Here is a 20068-nt window from a genome sequence, read left to right as displayed (position 1 = left end):
TACAGTAGTCTGTTGCGGTACATGTAGTGCGCTACAATTTTCACAATGCCAGATTAATTTGTCCCTCCCTCTCCCAGGCTTTGATGAGAACATCGAGTCCCAGGGCGAGCTGATCCTGCAGGAGAGCTTCCAGGTGTGGGACCCCAAGACCCTGATCCGCAAGGGTCGCGAGCGCCACCTCTTCCTCTTCGAGATGTCGCTGGTCTTCAGCAAGGAGGTCAAAGACTCCAACGGCCGCAGCAAGTACATCTACAAGAGCAAGCTGTTTGTAAGTGATGCGCTCTGCACCGTTTCTCTCCTCTCCTCTCCTCTCCTCTCCTCCCTCATCTTTCTCGCCGGCTCTTGCCCACCTCTCTCTCTTGCAGAGGCGTGATTGCGTGCTCCAGGAGCGAGGCTACTGTGCTTGGCTTCCTTTGTGCTTTTTTTTTTACCCCTTCTCTCTAGTTCCTCTGTCAAATCTCTTTTGTGTGTTGGATCACATCTTACTAAATGCAGTATAATTTGGAAAGCTCTCTCCTGTTCTCACCTCTCTCGATGTGTGTGTGTGTGTGTGTGTGTGTGTGTGTGTGTGTGTGTGTCTCCCCAGGCGTGTGTGTGTGTTGTGGCGTGTGTGTGTGTGTGTGTGTGTGTGTGTGTGTCTCCCCAGACGTCGGAGCTTGGCGTGACTGAACACGTGGAGGGGGACCCCTGCAAGTTTGCCCTGTGGGTGGGCCGCACCCCCACATCCGACAACAAGATTGTGCTCAAGGTAGGAGAGCCCACATCCATGTGTTGTGCTGTGCTTTCTTCTCGCCTTTCACTTTCTTTGGTTTTCCCTTGGCTATACATCTCACAGTCTCTCTCTCTCTCTCTCTCTCTCTCTCTCTCTTTCTTTCTTTCTTTCTTTCTTTCTTTCTTTCTTTCTTTTTCTTTTTCTTTTTATCTCTGGCTTCTACCATGGTTGTTTCTGTTTCCTTCTCTATATTTGTACTCTTTCTCTCTCTCTTTCTCTCTATTTCTTTTCCGACTTTTCTCTCTTCCTTGGTTTGCTTCATGGCATGGCCCGTGTGGTGGTGGTTCTGTGGGTTTGTGTTGCTTATGGAGTGTCTATGGATCCTTTCTGTCTTTCTTCCTCCCTCTGTAAATCTCTCCACTCTTATTTCTCTTCATTTTTCACTCTTTACACTCCCTATGCAGCTGGGGTCTAACACCTCTCTCTCTCTCTCTCTCTCTCTCTCTCTCTCTCTCTCTCTCTCTCTCTCTTTATCTCTCTCTCTCTCTCTCTCCTCTCTCCTCTCTCTTTATCTCTATCTCTATCTCTCTCTCTCTCTCCTCTCTCCTCTCTCTTTATCTCTATCTCTATCTCTCTCTCTCTCTCTCTCTCTCTCTCTCTCTCTCTCTCTCCTCTCTATCTCTCTCTCTCTCACTCTCTCTCTACCTCTCTCTCTACCTCTCCCTCCCCCCCCTATGCTGAGGAGGCTGTTATGTAAATGCTTGCATCTCTGAATATTAACTAATCGGAGTGGGATAACATGCTTTACGCCCACGCTCACTGACTTGAGCTTCTGCTCCGAGCCCTCCTACCGGGTGCTAAATCAATTTTCGCACTTTTCCGGAGAAGTGAGAGTTCTATAAATTCCCTCACTTTCTTTGTGTGCACGTTCCCCTGCACCTTACTCTGAGTAGGGTTGTGCTTTTTTTTTTTTTTGTAAAGGCTGTGACTAGCTTTGCTTTACATAATGTTTCAGACTGTTTTTTTGTAGTTTTTATTAAAGCTATTATTGAAATTAAACTATTGATTGGTTAATTTTAGTAGAGGGCAGACTCTGTATAAATTATGTTTTGATTTATTTTGTTTATGCCTCTTAAAATATGTCAACAAGCTTTTAGAAAGGCTTCATAGCCTAAGTGTTGGAGGAGCTTTTCATATCCCGTATAAACCGGAGCTCAGCTTAGTTGGTCATTTGCAAGAAAAGCATGTTAACCAATTTGCACCACATCCATACTTAAAAAAAAAAAGAGAAATAAAATCCAATTAACCCCCCACTAAAACTGTGGACTGTGAACTGACACTTGTGGCTGAGTGCACTGTAAATGGTTTCTGCCTTCTAATGCAATACTGTGTACTAACTCCCATCTAAACTGCATGCCTACTCTGCACTTCTGTAAAAAGTACTCTTATATTGAAGTCTCGTGCTCACCTCATGATATGTATGTCTTTCAACCATACAGTGATTTAAATCATACAATTATTTATATTTATGTGCCCATCTGTGCCCAAGTAATGTAGGCCATAAGTCGCTCAAATACTGTTTGTTGTTTTGCAAGTAAATAGTTTATATTGAGTTCATATAATTATGACTCCAAAGGTTTACTGCTATTGTTAATAATACTTAAAGAAGTCACTTTGCTTGATATGAAAGCTTTAACTTTTGACTGATATTATATCACCCAACATAAGCATAACCAGTTATTAGGTCCTATGTACTAATCTATGTAGTTTATTCTGTTTATAAGATCATCTATCGTAGAGGCGCCAACAGAACTACAGAATCTGAATTACGCATTGATAAATTAGCCAACCCATCCATCGTAATGCATCATTCAGCACCAACTCTGGTCCAGTCAACCACAAACTATCAGTGTCTCCTGTCTGTCAGTATGGTCACATGTCCCATTCTAACTGTCCTGCACTTACCAAACTGAAAGAGTGAAATTCTCTATTCTATATTTTAAACCAAGCCAAGTCAGGGAAGCAAACATGGGGCCATGGTGAGTAAAGACCCTTGGAGTATATAAACCCCCTAGACACTCCTCATTCAAATTAACAGCACCAGAGTTACCACACTTACCTAACCAGTTTTATGTTTTCTTTTTTGCCCTACTCTTTCTGTTGCTCACCCTAATACACACACTCTCACACACACAACGACATGCATACAAACCTCTCCATGTCTACAACCATACACACACACACACACACACACACCCCTTTGCTTTTCTCTCTCTCTCTGTCACAAACAAACACATATACAGGCCTCCAGCATCGAGAACAAGCAGGACTGGATCAAGCACATCCGCGAGGTGATCCAGGAGCGCACGGTTCACCTGAAGGGGGCGCTCAAGGAGCCCATCCACATCCCCAAACCCTCCACGGCCAAACACAAGGGCCGCAGGTACACGCCAAAGTCAGTGCAGCCTACTTACTACTTCCCAACCTCTCTGTGTAGTCTGACCTAATCGTTTTGATGTTGTATGTTTGTGGTCGTGTTGTGCCTGTGTTGTATTTTGTGAGTGACAAAGAAATTATATGTGTGTGTGTTTTGCAATGTCCTAGTTGAGCTGTTTTACTCATAGACTATATTTTGTCTGTAGTCTCATGTGTAGTCTGACCTAATCGTTTTGATGTTGTATGTTTGTGGTCGTGTTGTGCCTGTGTTGTATTTTGTGAGTGACAAAGAAATTATATGTGTGTGTGTTTTGCAATGTCCTAGTTGAGCTGTTTTACTCATAGACTATATTTTGTAGTTTTTGTTATGTTTTTGTTTTGGTCTTTGTTTGAGACTGAGACTCATCATAGATTAATATTCCTTAACTCTTGTATACCTCAGTAGAAACTAAGAGCTCCCTGGCTTTTACTAAGTGCTAAATGTGTTGAAGCGTCTTTAACAAGCTGGTGCGTACCTTGATGTCTATTAGAAGACCCCTACTGATGTCCAGCGTGCTTGTCTTTGTCTACCACAGAGATGGAGAGGACCTGGACAGCCAGGGTGACGGCAGCAGCCAGCCTGACACCATCTCTCTGGCCTCACGCACCTCCCAGAACACCCTGGACAGCGACAAGGTGAGACACCCACTCACCTACCAACTCACGGGCAATATAGTCAAGTCCAGTCACTTTGTTTGTACAGCGCATTTAAAACAACAGGACTGCTTCACAGACGAGGCAGTTAAGAGTTGACAAACAAGTGTACTTTTGAGAATAGTATTGGTGGGAGCAGATCTAGTAGTAGTAGTAGTAGTAGTAGTAGTAGTAGTAGTAGTAGTAGTAGTAGTAGTAGTAGTAGTAGTAGTAGTAGTAGTAGTAGTAGTAGTAGTAGTAGTAGTAGTAGTAGTAGTAGTAGTAGTAGTAGTAGTAGTAGTAGTAGTAGTAGTAGTAGTAGTAGTAGTAGTAGTAGTAGTAGTATCGTCTGATTAGGAGGTAGTGCTAGCATTGAGCATAGGAGGAGCAGCTGGAGAAGGAAGAAGAGTAGTTTGACGTCCGGTCACACTGGCTAGCTGCAGCTGCTAGCAGGTATTGTGGGAACTTTGAAAAAGGCAGAAGTCAGCACTACCTGCAGGGATTTATATTTCAACTCTAAAGCATGCAAAGCCAGGAAGGAGATTTTTTGCTGGTGTGACATTAGCCATGAGATTGGGAGATGCTCGGGGCTTGCTAAAGGGAAGTCAGTAAGACTATAATGAGCTTATGGCTGATGTGCCTCTACTCTTTTTTTTTTATCCCTTTCTTTTCCTCTCTATCTGCATCCCCTTATTACTCCTCTGTCTATTATATGCTCTCAACTTCTTACTCATGACTTTTTTTTTTTTTTTTATCATTTCTCTACATTCTTGTTGCTCTCTCTCTCTCTCTCTCTCTCTCTCTCTCTCTCTCTCTCTCTCTCTCTCTCTCTCTCTCTCTCTCTCTCTCTCTCTCTCTCTCTCTTGATTCTCCTTATAAATTCTATACATTCTCTTCGCATATCTCCCTATCTCTTTCTCCCTCTCTCTACATCCACCACCAAATTTCTCTTTCCCGCCATCTTTTCCCACCCTCTTATCTCTTCCTTTCCCTCTCCATCTCTCTCTCTCTATCTGTTGCTCTCTCTCACTCTCTCTCTCTCTCTCTCTCACTCTCACTCCACCCATCCCCACACAGCTGTCCGGTGGCTGTGAGCTGACCGTGGTCATCCACGACTTCCTGGCGGGCAACAGCAACGAGCTGACGGTGCGGCGGGGCCAGACGGTGGAGGTGCTGGAGCGGCTGCACGACAAGCCCGACTGGTGCCTGGTGCGCACCACTGACCGCTCGCCCGCCCAGGAGGGCCTGGTGCCCTGCAGCACGCTCTGCATCGCCCACTCCCGCAGCAGCATGGAGATGGAGGGCATCTTCAACCACAAAGGTGGGTACTGAAGGAGATGGAGCTGAGCGGCGGTACAGCTTCAAACACAGCTGGTGGCAGCTGGTAGAGTAGTTGCTTAGTAAGCGTAGATCGCATGGCTGCCTATGTACCATGTGATGCATAAAAACGATAAAAAAAGGGTGTCGCCGAAGGCCACTCACAGTGGATGACCATGGTGGCAGGCAATGGGAAAGTAGTATTTGCTTTTGCCTCTTTGAACAATATGATGTTTATACCTTTAGAAATGCAATAGATGCTTCCAGCATAACTTGTGAAGTCATTTGTCTTATATTTGAACAGCACTCTGCACTGATCTCTAATGTCCTTCTTAAATTATATGTTCCCTCTTTATGTTTAACCTTTGACCCTGGGAACGCATGCGCAGTGTTTTTGATATGAGGTCGTTGGACCAGTCGCAGGTAAAATGGTAGCCACGGAGTTGTTCTGTGCTGAACTGGAATAAAGTTGTTAAAATGTAGTTATAAACGTAGTGTTTATTGAGTCTAACACACTCTCTCTCTCTCTCTCTCTCTCTCTCTCTCTCTCTCTCTCTCTCTCTCTCTCTCTCTCTCTCTCTCTCTCTCCCCCTCTCTCTCAGACACGCTGTCGGTGTGCAGTAACGACTCCCTGCTGCCCGGATCGTCGGCCACGTTGCAGCCCGGCCACGGCATGGGCTCGCAGAGCTCGCCGGGGCCAAAGCGACCCGGCAACACGCTGCGCAAGTGGCTGACCAGCCCGGTGCGGCGGCTGAGCAGCGGCAAGGCGGACGGCCACGTCAAGAAGCTGGCGCAAAAGGGCAAGAAGAACCGCGAGGGGCGCAAGAGCGCCGACGCCGGCTCCCAGAAGGACTCGGACGACAGCGCCGCCACGCCCCAGGACGAGACCATCGAGGAGGTGAGGGGGGTAAGAGGAGGGGGAAGGGGATGGGAGGTGTGGATGTGGGTGCTGTGTGTTATTGTCTGGAGCAGAGCTCATACCTACTGTATGTGTTTCGTGTACACAAAAAGTTTAAATTCACTGTGGCAACTCTCTCACAGAGACAAGAGACCGACACAGAGAGAGACAGACACACAGAGAGACAGAGACATACACACACACAGAGACACACACACACTTAGAAACAGAGACACACACACACACAGAGAGAGAGAGAGAGAGAGACACACACACACACACAGAGACAGACACACACACACACACAGAGACAGACACACACACAAACACACACACAGAGAGACAGAGGCACAGACACATAAAGAATAATACATTTACCAGCCCTGTCGTGATGACACATTGCTGTGTATATAATCATTCGACTGGTTCAGCGTTGTGTGCATGTTTGCTAAGAGTCTCTCCAAACACCTAACCCTCTGTATGTCTCCTCCTCTCCCTCTCTCCCTCTCTCCCTCTCTCTCCCCACTACAGAGGGTGCGTAACGAGGGCCTGAGCAGCGGCACCCTCTCCAAGTCCTCCTCGTCGGGCATGCAGAGCTGCGGGGAGGAGGAGGGCGAGGAGGGGCCGGACTCGGTGCCCCTGCCCCCACCCATGGCCATCCAGCAGCACAGCCTCCTGCAGCCTGACTCCCAGGACGACAAGGTGAGACAGGGCAGAGCCAGGGGGTACCCACTACTGGAGCCTCAGGGGTTGGGTGATGCAGTGTGGTGGGGCGGGAAGGGGTTGGGTGATGCAGTGTGGTGGGACGGGGTTGGGTGATGTGGGTGATGTGGTGGGGTGGGAAGGGGTTGGGTGATGTGGTGGGGTGGGGTGGGAAGGGGTTGGGTGATGTGGTGGGGTGGGGTGGGAAGGGGTTGGGTGATGCGGGCGGGCAGTGTGGTGGGGCGGGACGGGGTTGGGTGATGTGGGTGATGCAGTGTGGTGGGGTGGGACGGGGTTGGTTAGAGTTGGTGGCCATTGGAGGTAGCGGGATTTGAGGGGTGATTGGATTAAGAAGGGTTTGAATTTAGAGGTGGTGGAAAAAAAGTATCTGACCTTTTAGCACAAAATACACAACTGTAAATACCTGTTGTCGCACGTGGTCAAAGCATTCCTCATTTCCTTAAACAGGCCAAATTGCCCGATGTTAACTCTAGTAATTCACCTTTTTCTTAAGCACTGGCTCATTGGCACATGCCCTCCCTAACAAGTCGTTTAGCCAAGTAGTTTTAATTCTAGTTCTAGTGCAGTAGCAGTAGTGACCCCCAAACCCCTTTTATTTGATCTCATTCTCAAAGCCCCTCTCCCATCCTAAGGAAAGAGCTTCTGCGTTATCAGACTCCTATTCTCCTTAGCTCCTCTTGGGTCACTTTGTGGTACATCCTGTTTTGATTTGAATGATCTCTTGCTTTTTGTTGGTTGAAATTCTCATTGGTTGATTTATTTATTTATTTATTTATATTTTTTTTTTTTCCGTTTGCACTTGTGAAAAAATGTGCCCTACATGACTGCTCTCTACGCCATGCACTGCATTGCAAGATGTAAACCTGGCATAGCTGAAATCCTGCATCAATGAAAGAAGTATTCAGATAATCAAACCTGAACCTAGAGTGTTTGATAGTCAAATCTGCCAGATTTGTGCAATAGTCAAATCTTTTGGGATCTGAAAACCCATCCCCACACTACAGAAAATGTAGTCACCCAAACTCACCACTAGGTGGCAGGTTTGTGCAGCTGTTCCTGATTAGTAAGCTATCAGAGCATGTCACTGAAGCACTAATAGGAGTACTGCTCCACAGCAAATGCCTCAAACAGACTCCACTCCAATCACCCCCTAGTGTCTTTTAAAGCCAGCGCACTTCTGGCAGTGCAGTGCATAGGGTAACCTAGGAAACACTCTGTTTCTCTCTCACATACACACACACACACACACACACACACACACACACACACACACCCCAGAAACACTCTTGCTTGCACCACACCCCCCCTCCCCCACCACCCCTCTCCTTACTTCTCTGCACAGGTACAGATTGTGTGACACTAATTTACTTTGTTGTTTTTCTCTTGTGTTGTCGTTCTGTTGTTTGCCACGTGGCTGCACTTTTTGTTTCTTCGTTAACCACTCAAGCATTACAGCGTTGATTTGTGTCCTGTCTTTGTTTTATCTCAGTTTCCATACCTCTCCATCTGAATCGCTCTCCTCCCCCTTTTTTCTGCTCTCCTTCCCTCCATCCAGAGTTTGCTCCCCCCTTTCTGTTCGGCACCCCCCCTCCCATGCTAGAACCCGGGTTCCCAATTTTTCGGATCCCCCTCCTCTACATACCCCTTTAGTCCTCCCCCCACTTAAAATTAATTTTGCCTGCTCCACTAGAATTCGTATTCTCTACTCGTCGACCGTCACTTTTAGGACCATTTTGTTCTGTTTACTTTTTCTTAGTTAATCTTTATTATGTAGAACCCCTGCTTTGAATGAATAGTTTTCACAAGTTTTCTTTTCTTTTTACTTTATTGCTTTTAAATATTCTGATCTTGTTTCTATCCTTCTCAGTGGTGAGCAGTTCTCTCATGTCCCCATTTGTATCATTCAAACTTTACTTAGTTACCTACTTACCTCCAAGGATTTTGACTTGCCCACTACCTACATTTCCAGATTTTTAAAATGACCAAACTCAGACCTGGTTTGTCAAAATCCTTTTTTTTTTTTCTTGGAGTTTGGTGCCTCAAACAGCCTCCCGACTCGATCCTAAAATATAGCTTCAGAGCGCAATGGGGCACATGCACAGAGAGAGGGGAGGTGTGTCCACGTGCATCCGTGCGTGCGTGCGTGCGTGCGTGTGTGTGTGTGTGTGGGTGCGTGCGTGCGTGTGTGTACACCTGTCGTGACTGCACGTGTCCACGTCAGTGACACTGACAAAACAGAGGAGGGGGGTTCATGTGCCTGACGACTCTGAATCTTACACCCCCCCCCCAAAGAAACCCACACACACACACACACACACACACACACACACCAACAACCACCCCCTAACGTGCCCCCCCATACCCCCACCCCATCACCCCCCTCCCTCTGTGCTTGCCCTCCATAACCCCCCCTCACGGGCGTCTAATTGGCATCTAAAAGCTAACCCCACCAGAGGCCGCTGCCAGACCTAAATTGGAAAGTCTGGAAGGCACAGCAAGGGTGAGAGTCTCTGCTAGCTTTTACACTCTTTGTGATGGACAACTCTGTGACAGTCTGTATGTTGTCAGTAGCTGTTTGACCCGCAGAAGGACATAACGGACAGTACACCTCTCCGCGGTCCATTAAATGTGCAGATATCCTCAGTCATTTTGACTGCTATTGATTGTTGTAGATGTGTTCTGTAAGTGAGTATGTAAGTGTACAGTAGTAACATGAAATATTGTAATTGAAACAAATATTGATTGTGTCCCCCCCTATGGTTCAAAATAGTACATTTTAAATTCTTAAGAATCATACCTAGATTCCCCTAAATCTACTATATAGCTTGTTTGACATGGGTAAATAAAATCATTTATGTAATGGACTTAAACAGAATAGCTTATGAGTTAGTTGACAAGATAAGAGTGAATGAGATGCCAACGTTGTATGTTCTCCTCTCCATGTTTGCATGTTGTCTGAATGTCTTCCTTTGTCTTGCTTTCCCTCTCTCTTTTCTCTCTGTCCATCTCTCTCTCTCTCTCTCTCTCTCTCTCTCTCTCTCTCTCTCTCTCTCTCTGTCACTCAGACATCCTCACGTCTGTCCGTGCGTCCCTCCAGCTCGGAGACTCCCAGTGCTGCTGAACTGGTCAGTGCCATCGAGGAGCTGGTCAAGAGCAAGATGGTAAGAATCAGTCAGAAACGCCTAATGTACCGACAGATGTATGCTGTTGTATGGTGGCAGTTTTGGTGTGGCAGTTTGTTATGAAGGTGTGTGTTCGTGCGTGCGTGCGTTCATGCTCTGGTCTTTTGATTTTGGTCACAAGGCCAGCAGTGCACTCATAATTGCTGTAGTACATATTATCCAAACACGCTCTACTTCTGTGTACGCCTATGCCTGCTGTGTTAACCGCAAGCACTGACTTCTCTTTCATCCACCCTCTCTTCCTCCCTCTCCAGGCTCTGGAGGACCGGCCCAGCTCTCTGTCAGTGGAGCAGGGCGACAGCAGCAGCCCCTCGTTCAACCCGTCCGACAACTCGCTCCTCTCCTCCTCCTCCCCCATCGACGAGATGGAGGAGCGCAAGACTGGCTTCTTCAAGAAGCGCCAGTACGTCGCCAGCCTCGCCCTGCCATTCAGGCACCATCCACCGCCCACGCCACCTCCACCCCTTCCTCCCTCCGTCTTCCTCTTCCTCCCACTCTTCCTCTGTTTCGCTAGGACTTCTATCTATCTGGAATTCCCCTGCCTCTATTGTCCCACTCCTGACCGTTATAACTTTACGTTCACAGTACCACTGTCCACCATCACATGTCCTTCATATTGACACTCTTGATAGTGCATGAGAGGAGAGTGACTAAAGGCCACTTTAGTCACTCTCCTCTCATACTCATCACACACACACACACACACTCAACGTGGTTGTTTCTTGCGATGCCACTATAGTCAGCCTCTGATGGAAGGAGGTCATACAGTACATGTCTGTTTCATCTCTCCTATCATGTTAAGGCCACATATTTGACCTCTATAATTTGTATCAGATAAATGTACATGCGTTGGCACGGTTTATGTAGTTGTTATTTTGTCATGACCAAATTTAGTTTAGTTTAGTTATTATCATGTTCTCATAGTTGCTGTCGGTTCACTCCTGGTCCCATCTTAATCTTCTGCCATACGTGCTTACGTTGACTTTGTGCTCTCTCCCCTGCAGTTATGTCTTAATGGAGCTGGTGGAGACTGAGAGGGACTATGTGAGGGATCTGGGCTTAGTTGTGGAGGTGGGTATTGATCTGTCCGTGTGTGTGTGTGTCTGAGTGTGCGTCTGCGTGTGTGTGTGTGTGTGTGCCTGCATGCGTGTGTGTGTGTCTGTGTGTGTGCCTGCATGCCTGTGTGTGTGTGTGTGTTCACCCTCCATAACTAGTCTCATGTGAATGTGTATGTGTGGCTGACAGGGCTACATGGCCAGGATGAAGGAGGACGGCGTCCCTGACGACATGAAGGGGAAGGACAAGATCGTCTTCGGCAACATCCACCAGATCTACGACTGGCACAAAGAGTGAGGCCACTTTAGTCACTCTCCTCTCATACTCATTACACACACACACAGACAGACAGACAGACGTTTCTGGCGATTCCACTGTAGTCAGCCTCTGGTGGAAGGAGCACATACTGTACATGTCTGTTTCATAAGCCTCGCCTTCACCCTGTTCGCAGCATTAAATGTCAAGAGTCATTTTCACACACACACACACACCAGCAGGGCAGCCAGTAGCCCTCTGTGTTCCTATTGAAAGAGTGTGATGCATAGGAATAGAATAGTCATAAGTTTATTTGAATCCCACTAGTAGAGTCACTCATATAATATGAATGACTTTAGTGTAACAAGGATGCCTTTTTCCACAAGGATGCCTTTTCTCGTCAGACAATACAGTAACTGTATTTTGTTGATATGGTTGTCTTGTTAAAGGAAATGTTTCCTTCGTTTCTGTGTTGCGATGTAGCTTCTTTTTGGGAGAATTGGAGAAGTGCCTTGAAGACCCTGACCGACTGGGCTCTCTGTTCGTGAAACACGTGAGTTACCCGCAAACACACACACACACACACACACACACACACACACACACACACACACACAGTGATGCTCATCTATTATATCTGAAATGTCAAGGTTTTAAGTCCCATAATGCCAAGCACTGCTTACAAAACAGATTGTGTTTCAACACTTCTGTGTGAGTGGGATGGATCCTGGGTAGTTCATTTTGTGCCTCAGATCCTCTGTGGTTCCTGAGTGGGCATGTGTGTGTGCGTGTGTGTGTGTGGCATATGTGCTAATCCAAGGCATCTGTTTTATCCACTATAGGAGCGGAGACTGCACATGTACATTGTCTACTGCCAAAACAAACCCAAATCGGAGCACATTGTCTCTGAGTACATCGACACCTTCTTTGAGGTAAATTCCCTCTTAGATTCCTTGTGTTTGTGTGAGTGAGTGAATGAATGAATATGGAGTTTCTGTTTAGCCTCTCTACATTGGCTGACCCAACATAAACCCAAATGTTGACCCCTACCATTTGACCTTTGACCTTTTGAAGGACCTGAAGCAGCGCTTGGGCCACAGGTTACAGATCACTGACCTCCTCATCAAGCCTGTGCAGAGAATTATGAAGTACCAGCTTCTGTTGAAGGTAGGAAAAAAACTCCTCATATTCAAATTTCAGTTGTGTCTGCCTACTCGCCCATATTGATCTTGAACACACATCTATAGATCTGATTCCTCTACATACTACTTAATCCTGTTCTCAACCATGTATGTGTATATAGATTGTATCCAATGAGATGTTTTGTCCACCCTGCAGGATATATTCAAGTTCTCCAAAAAAGCTGGAATGGACTCTCTGGATTTGGAGGTTAGTGCTTTTTATTACATCTTTGATAATGAGTTGCACTACGGTTTGTGTGGATCCTCTCGGTGTGTTATCCTTATCACTGTTCTGTGTTTGTGTTACAGAAAGCAGTAGAGGTCATGTGCATTGTACCAAAAAGATGCAATGATATGATGAATGTTGGACGACTCCAAGGATTTGACGTATGTATTTACTTGAATACTACTAAGGAACCAAAATACTACATAATCACAATATTGTAGATGTTCTGCCGCAAAGCAAGATTTTTCTTATTTTGGTGAATCAATCTCTCTCTCTCTCTCTCTCTCTCTCTCTCTCTCTCTCTCTCTCTCTCCCTCTCCCTCTCCCTCTCCCTCTCCCTCTCCCTCTCCCTCTCCCTCTCCCTCTCCCTCCTCTCTCCCTCTCCCTCTCCCTCTCCCTCTCCCTCTCCCTCCCTCTCCCTCTCCCTCTCCCTCTCCCTCTCCCTCTCCCTCCCTCCCTCCCTCCCTCCCTCCCTCTCAGGGGAAGATTGTAGCCCAGGGCCGTCTCCTCCTTCAGGACACGTTCCTGGTGTCTGACCCTGACGGAGGTCTCCTGTCCCGGATGAGGGAGAGGAGGGTCTTCCTCTTCGAGCAGATTGTCATCTTCAGCGAGCCCCTGGACAAGAAGAGGGGCTTCTCCATGCCCGGCTTCCTCTACAAGAACAGCATCAAGGTACAAGGTTCCCACACCACACACACACTAGAGACTAGACACCGCAGCACAGTTGGTCCTTCAGAAGGTGCTTATTCGAATTAGCAGTGAAATGTGTGTACAAATGAGTGAGAAAGTTCCCACAAGGAATTGTGATTAATCTATTTTAAAAATATTTTACATATCTGTATTCTGAAGGACTGAGAGACGATGGGTTATTATTGAATTATGAATTATTATGTAACATCTTCTGTCTTCCCTCCCTTAGGTGAGCTGTCTAGGCCTGGAGGACAGTACGGACGGTGACCCCTGCAAATTCGTGCTGACCTCACGGACAGCCAGCGGCAGCACAGAGTCCTTTATCCTGCACTCGTCTCACCCAGGGGTCAGGCAGGTCTGGTCCCTCCAGATCGGTCAGATCCTGGAGAGCCAGCGCAACTTCCTCAATGGTACCAGCCGGCCAGCCCCCAAGCACAGCACAGCACAGCACAGCACAGCACAGCACAGCACAGCACAGCACAGCACAGCACAGCACAGCACAGCACAGCACAGCACAGCACAGCACAGCACAGCACAGCACAGCACAGCACAGCACAGCACAGCACAGCACAGCACAGCACAGCACACTTGGGCCCTGAGCACTCTAAAGTGCCTTGAGACAATGTTATTGTTAATGATTCTATACAAGAGGATTTAATTATCTATTTAATATCTTTTAATTGTTGAAAGTAAATCATTCATTGTTAAAATTGTATATGTTCAGTGTTGTTGAAGCGCAATTTAGATGAATTAAGTATTTATTTTTTTCTTGAAATGTCATCTGAATACATTTCCGACTTACCTCTACTAACTGGCAGGTTTCATATTTCATACTGTGTGCTAACTCTATTAACTGACTTCCGTATGTGGTTCAAACCCAGCCTCAGTTGCCCCTATGCCATACCTTTGCCTATGATTCCTGCTCTGCTGCTGATGGAAGCCACTGACACATTCTCAGTGGTTTCTTTCTTTTTCTCCCTCTTTTTTTCCCTCCCTTTTTCCTGAACCCTCACTCTCCTTCAACGCTCGCCCTCTTTCTTTCATCTCCGCTGCCTCCACTTCCTTCGTTTCTCTGATCCTCCTCCTCTTCCTCCTTATCTGCTACCTCAATCTCTTTCTCTCTCTCTCTCTCTCTCTCTCTCTCTCTCTTTCTCTCTTTCTCTCTTTCTCTCTCTCTGGCATTCTGTGTTTATCTCACTTGCAGCGCTTACCTCTCCCATAGAGTACCAGAGGAACCACATTGGAGGGGGAGCTCCCGGCCCTAGTGGCCCCAGCAGCAACAGCAGCCAGGCAGGGGGCAGCGGTGGGCTGGGCATGGCCCCCGGTTGTGGCGGAGCCGGCGGGGCAGGCGTAGGAGGGGTCATCTCCGCCGGGTCGGGCTCCCGCTCCCGGCCCTCGCGGATCCCCCAGCCGTCGCGCCTCCCCCAGCCCCTTCGCCACCACTCCCCCGCCATGGGCCCCGGAGGAGGAGACCCCGACGGGCCCGACAAAATATCAGGTACGTCCTCACGCCCCGTCGCCGCGGGTATCCCCACGCTCTCCTCCCCATCCTCCTCCACCGCCCCAGCCATTGACCCAGAGCACAGCCGCGAGGTCCGGACGAGGATGCAGGACAGTCCTCGCTCCCGACGGCCCGACAGTGGCCCCAAGGAGGTCCCGGTCGAGCCTCCCCCAACTCCCCCAGTGGTCCCCGTGGCCCCTCGCACTGCCACGAGTCCGATAGCGATGGTTAAGCCCCGGCCAGGGGCCCTGTCACCATTGGCGCCCCAGCTGGCCTCCCCTTCCTTCGGGAAGGACGGCCTCCCGCCCTGCAGCCCTGTCCAGAAGGCGGCCGCCACGCCCGGCGCCGGCAGCTCCACGGGCTCCTTCTGGAGCTCCATCCCGGCCTCTCCCGCTAGCCGGCCCGGCTCCTTCACCTTCCCCGCGGAGGCCTGTGACACGCTGGGCCGGCCGAACCAAAACCAGAACCAGAGCCAGAGCCACCGGCACTCCACCCACAGCAAGGATGCTGACCGCATGAGCACCTGCTCCTCGGCCAGCGAGCAGTCCGTGCACTCCATCCAGAGCAACGGGGTAAGAAGCCCTACTTGAGCCCAAGGCTTCGGTGCGGCCTGCTCCACTGAAAGGCCTGGGCTTTACTAAAACAAAACGATTGCTTGCTACTACCAGGCCTAAGCACTTGAGAAACGCCGCCTCTTCTGCCTGCCTTCTCTGGTATCTCTACTGACTACTAACACGGTTTAGGACCTTTTCTGGCTGTCTGCTTTCTCTCTGTGCCAGTTTTTCCACTAACGCCTCTCACGTTAACACATAGTTCTGTGTGTTACGGGAACCTAATCACAATTAAACCTTGACCATTACTAATGTTTAGTGATCCATCATCTCTGTATCAGCGGACGCCTGACGAAAACCCACTCATAACTCTTCAGGATCGTCCTCCACAGATGACACGCCGACTCGACCGCTTCCTTCCCAAACTCTGCTCTGATAGCTCTCCTTCCTGTCCGTAGAGGGGCCTGAGGCAGAGTGCCCCTTCTGTCTCCGCTCTGCTCTCGTGGGTCTTCTCCCGCTGCCTGCGCACCACGACATGCTCTTAACTTGATCCATCCGGAGTGGTGATCTTTTTTGATCTCTTTTTGAAAACAAACCTGGTGCCTGATGTTGATTTTATAAATGGGTAAATAAAAAAAGACAGGGTTTTGCCGTCGGACTGTTTTTCCATCTTCCTCAGTCTCTACTTCTTCTTCCTTGTCTCTCTGCATCCTTCAGACCGCGCTCTCTGGTGGCCCAGGCTCCGCACTTCCGGGTTTCTCTTCCACTTGTCCTCTAACATCCGATCACAGTAGACGGGGGCATCTTTTGACTAATAAATATGCCGTCTCAAGAGTGATGCACTGAACTAGATTAGACTTTGTTTGTGTTTACTCAAACTACTGTAACATGACCTTGGTGTAATGTATAGCAGTTAGTATATTGGATAGCATATGGCATGTAGTACAATGATGCCATGATAGAATATATTTTATGTTTGTTTAGGGAAATAAACAATAATTAGCATGTGACATTGAGTAAATGATGTGCACCAACCCTCCATCCCCAGCTGTTGCACTTACGTGTGTGTGTGTGTGTGTGCACGTGTGTGTGCGTGTGTGTGTGTGTGTGTGTGTGTGTGTGTGTGCAGAGTGAAAGCAGCAGCAGCAGCAACATCTCCACCATGCTAGTGACGCAGGACTATGTGGCTCTGAAAGAGGATGAGATCAGCGTGAGCCAGGGCGAGGTGGTGCAGATCCTGGCCAGCAACCAGCAGAACATGTTCTTAGTGTTCCGCGCCGCCACCCAGCTGTGTCCCGCCGCCGAGGGCTGGATCCCCGGACACGTGCTGGGCCACACCTCCACCATCACCCCCGACAACACCGAGGGAACCATCAAGTAGGCACTGGTTGCGCTGCACAACTTGGTAGACAGGAGAAAGAATTTGATGCACAACACAGAGAAGCTCTGAAGGAAATAAAAAGAATCTCGGTCAAGCTTTTAAGGATGTTTTTGCACATTCTGATATTTTTAGATTAGTTTAAGAGTACATACAGCAATTTCCTGTGTATAAGCCGCATTGTGTATAAGCCGCAGGACAGTATTTTATGCAAGTTAAAAGAAACAAAACCATATTAATACCATATTAACTGGTTCCGTGTATTTAACCTCATAGCTGAAGACATTTTGCTAAATCAATGAATAAGCCGCGGCTAATAGTTGGGAAATTATGGTATTTCAGTTGTGGGTGTATCAGTAGAAGTGTAGCATTACATTTAGAGTAGCCAACCATATGTGCTCTGATTTGCAGATGTTGTTAAAGGCACAGTTTATCAAGAAATACTGTATCAGTAGCTAATGTAATATTAGTATAGCTAAAATTCAACTGGGTGTAGTGTAAATGAAAGAAACATAGATAGATCTAGGTGTTGAATAATTTCTGTTTCAGAAATTTCACCGGTGTCGTAGGATGTCCTGTGACTGAACAAAAGCGTGCTGCCCAGTAACTGTACTGACCTTTGTGACCTGTCCTTGCTCCTCCAACAGGAAATCATCATCATGGCACACGTCCCTCCGCATCCGCAAGAAGTCGGAGAAACGAGAGAAAGAAGGCAAGAAGGACAGCAAGCTGGAAAACGGCTACAGGAAGTCCAGAGAGGGCTTACCAGTCAAGGTTTCTGTAAAGGTCAGTCACCCTTCTCCTCTTATGCTCAAATTAATATTTACACTTAATATAACAGTAATATTTCTTGAAGAAAATGAAGGTAGATCCCAAGGCACTCTGCTGATAAAAAGTCCTTTATTGAAGGTGTCCGCTGAATAAAGGACTTTTTATCAGCAGAGTGCCTGGGGATCTACCTTCATTCTCTTCAATCCTATCTGCCCATTTCCCTTGAAGAGCACCTGAAACATTTTATTTACTCATGACCCACTGCAGCCCACTGCTCTCCCATTTTTTTTCTCTTTTTTTTTCTCAGTAATATTTCTTGTTTCACTTTTTTTAGATATGATGAACATTTAATTCATTGTTGCATGTCTTTTTCTGTTGTAGCTTCTAAATCCAAACTATATCTACGATGGTAAGTTCTTATGCTTTTGTCCAGTGTTTTTCCATCTTCACAAGTACAGATGTTTACCATAGACCAGTAGCATTCTCAAAGAGCCACATTGGTGAAATAAAATTCACCAATTCAATTCACTTTTTTGGATCTTGCCCTGTAGTTCCACCAGAGTTCCTAGTGCCTCTGAGCGACGTCACCTGTGACAAAGGCGAGTGTGTGACGCTCAGGTGTAAGGTGTGCGGCCGGCCCAAAGCCACAGTCACCTGGAAGGGACCGGACCAAAACACACTTACCAACAACGGCCACTTCAGCATTGCCTACAGGTACACTGTCAAGAAATTGGTCCAGTTACTCATTGCAACACATCCAAAGGTTGGCTGGTTGGCTCGAGCAGAGAATGTGTATATATATACAGTTCAGTGCCATGCCTTGTTTGTTTGTTTGTTTGTTTGTTTGTTTGTTTCTCTCTCCTAAACTCCTTTCTTCTCTCTCAATTCAGTGACACCGGTGAAGCCACACTGCGTATTGTGGGCGTTGCTGCGGACGATGATGGTGTCTACACCTGCATCGCCACTAACGACCTAGGCAGCGTGACCTCATCGGCCAGCCTACGAGTACTAGGTGAGAATGCTATATGTCTTTAGACACACACAGACACACAGACACACACACACACACACACAAACACATCTAAGTGCACATATCTAGATGTCCCATGTAAAAAGCATATCTGACCTCAGTCTTTTTTTTCACAGGGACGACCAGTGATGGACTAAGGGTCCTGTGGAAGGACAACTACGAGTCCACTTTCACTGAGGTGGCAGAACTTGGGAGGTAAAGGGTCACCTTCCTCTATAACCTCCAGTGAAATCACAAGAGGATTGGGCTACTAGGCTTTCAACGATTAAAGCATGTGTTTCAAACTGGTGTATTTACAAAGTATATTTCCTGAAACAAATGTATGTATTACCTGTTGCCTAACTGGTTAAGTGGTCCAAATTTTCACATGGCATATGTTTTACCTCCAGGGGGCGCTTTGCCGTGGTCAAGCGCTGTGACCAGCGCGGCTCCAAGCGCACCGTGGCAGTCAAGCTGGTCAACAAGAAGCTGATGAAGCGTGACCAGGTGACCCAGGAGCTGAGTGCCCTGCAGCGTCTCCAGCACCCCCACATCGTCTGCCTGCTGGACACCTACGAGACCTCCAGCAGCTACGCACTAGTCCTGGAGATGTGAGTGTCCGAGCAGTATGGGTGAAACACACACACACACACACACACACACACACACACACACACACACACACACACAGACAAGACAGACTTGTACACACACACACACACAGACAAGACAGACTTGAACACACACACACACACACACACACGCTGATATCACATGCTGTAACCAAATCTATGTTTATAAACAGTGATTTCACTTTGGGTCAGGTAATATTACATGAATATAAACAACAACTGTGTTTTGCACATCCCTAGAACTCTTTAATATGCACTCTCTCTCACACTCTCTCTCTCTCTCTCTCTCTCTCTCTCTCTCTCTCTCTCTCTCTCTTTCTCTTTCACACTTTCTCTCTCTCACACTCACATAGACACACAGAGACACACATGATTGCCTCCAGGTCTATGTTTATAAATGCAGGTTTATGTTTATAAATGCAGGTCCATGTTTATAAACATTGGTTATCTTTGTGCAGGGCCGATCAAGGGCGTCTCCTTGACTACATCGTGAGCTGGGGGAACCTCACGGAAGAGAAGGTGGCCTTCTACCTACGGGACATTCTAGAAGCTTTACACTACCTGCACAACTGCAGGATAGCCCACCTGGATTTGAAGGTGAGCAAAGATATTGGACTTAGGGTCATAGATATAAGAAATTGGACTTAGCGTCATAGCAGGCACTTGTTGCCCAGTGTATTAAATTACAACAAATCATGCTCTCTGTCTGCCATTTTTCTGCTTTATTCAGGAATGGCAGTAAAATATATCAAGACCGTTGTTTGGTGGATCAGTCAACACTGTTTAATTTGCCATAGCGTACAATCCAGTTTTTACATATATAATTGTATTTTCTCAAGTTGATGATCTAGTTCTAAGGCTAATTTAAGTGCTGCATG

At 47.3% G+C, this 20068-nt stretch overlaps 1 protein-coding gene across 13 annotated transcripts in view; it reads left to right on the top strand.

Moving 5' to 3' along the window:
• The window catches only part of trioa (trio Rho guanine nucleotide exchange factor a), a 113194-nt gene that overhangs the window by 89740 nt on the left and 3386 nt on the right, over positions 1–20068 (top strand). For 4 of the 13 annotated variants that reach the window (XM_048230310.1, XM_048230311.1, XM_048230320.1 and 1 more), the window contains 28 exons: positions 78–268; positions 647–748; positions 2722–2751; positions 3016–3167; positions 3724–3823; positions 4898–5141; positions 5740–6044; positions 6567–6737; positions 9824–9919; positions 10195–10343; positions 10945–11011; positions 11186–11289; positions 11735–11804; positions 12094–12183; positions 12326–12418; positions 12590–12640; positions 12742–12819; positions 13139–13330; positions 13578–13758; positions 14553–15421; positions 16530–16777; positions 17426–17564; positions 17931–17958; positions 18101–18263; positions 18440–18561; positions 18696–18774; positions 18969–19169; positions 19649–19787. In XM_048230310.1, the coding sequence (XP_048086267.1) occupies positions 78–268; positions 647–748; positions 2722–2751; positions 3016–3167; positions 3724–3823; positions 4898–5141; positions 5740–6044; positions 6567–6737; positions 9824–9919; positions 10195–10343; positions 10945–11011; positions 11186–11289; positions 11735–11804; positions 12094–12183; positions 12326–12418; positions 12590–12640; positions 12742–12819; positions 13139–13330; positions 13578–13758; positions 14553–15421; positions 16530–16777; positions 17426–17564; positions 17931–17958; positions 18101–18263; positions 18440–18561; positions 18696–18774; positions 18969–19169; positions 19649–19787 (4454 nt within the window). Of the gene's footprint in view, positions 1–77; positions 269–646; positions 749–2721; positions 2752–3015; positions 3168–3723; positions 3824–4897; positions 5142–5739; positions 6045–6566; positions 6738–9823; positions 9920–10194; positions 10344–10944; positions 11012–11185; positions 11290–11734; positions 11805–12093; positions 12184–12325; positions 12419–12589; positions 12641–12741; positions 12820–13138; positions 13331–13577; positions 13759–14552; positions 15422–16529; positions 16778–17425; positions 17565–17930; positions 17959–18100; positions 18264–18439; positions 18562–18695; positions 18775–18968; positions 19170–19648; positions 19788–20068 lie in introns of those variants that run through there. The other 9 variants (XM_048230319.1, XM_048230323.1, XM_048230313.1 and 6 more) reach the window with 8 other exon arrangements.

Source organism: Alosa alosa, chromosome 20, assembly GCF_017589495.1.
Source record: "Alosa alosa isolate M-15738 ecotype Scorff River chromosome 20, AALO_Geno_1.1, whole genome shotgun sequence".
Classification (NCBI taxonomy): domain Eukaryota; kingdom Metazoa; phylum Chordata; class Actinopteri; order Clupeiformes; family Clupeidae; genus Alosa; species Alosa alosa.
The sequence above is the reverse complement of the archived record's forward strand: the minus strand, read 5'-3'. Positions and strand labels throughout refer to the sequence as shown.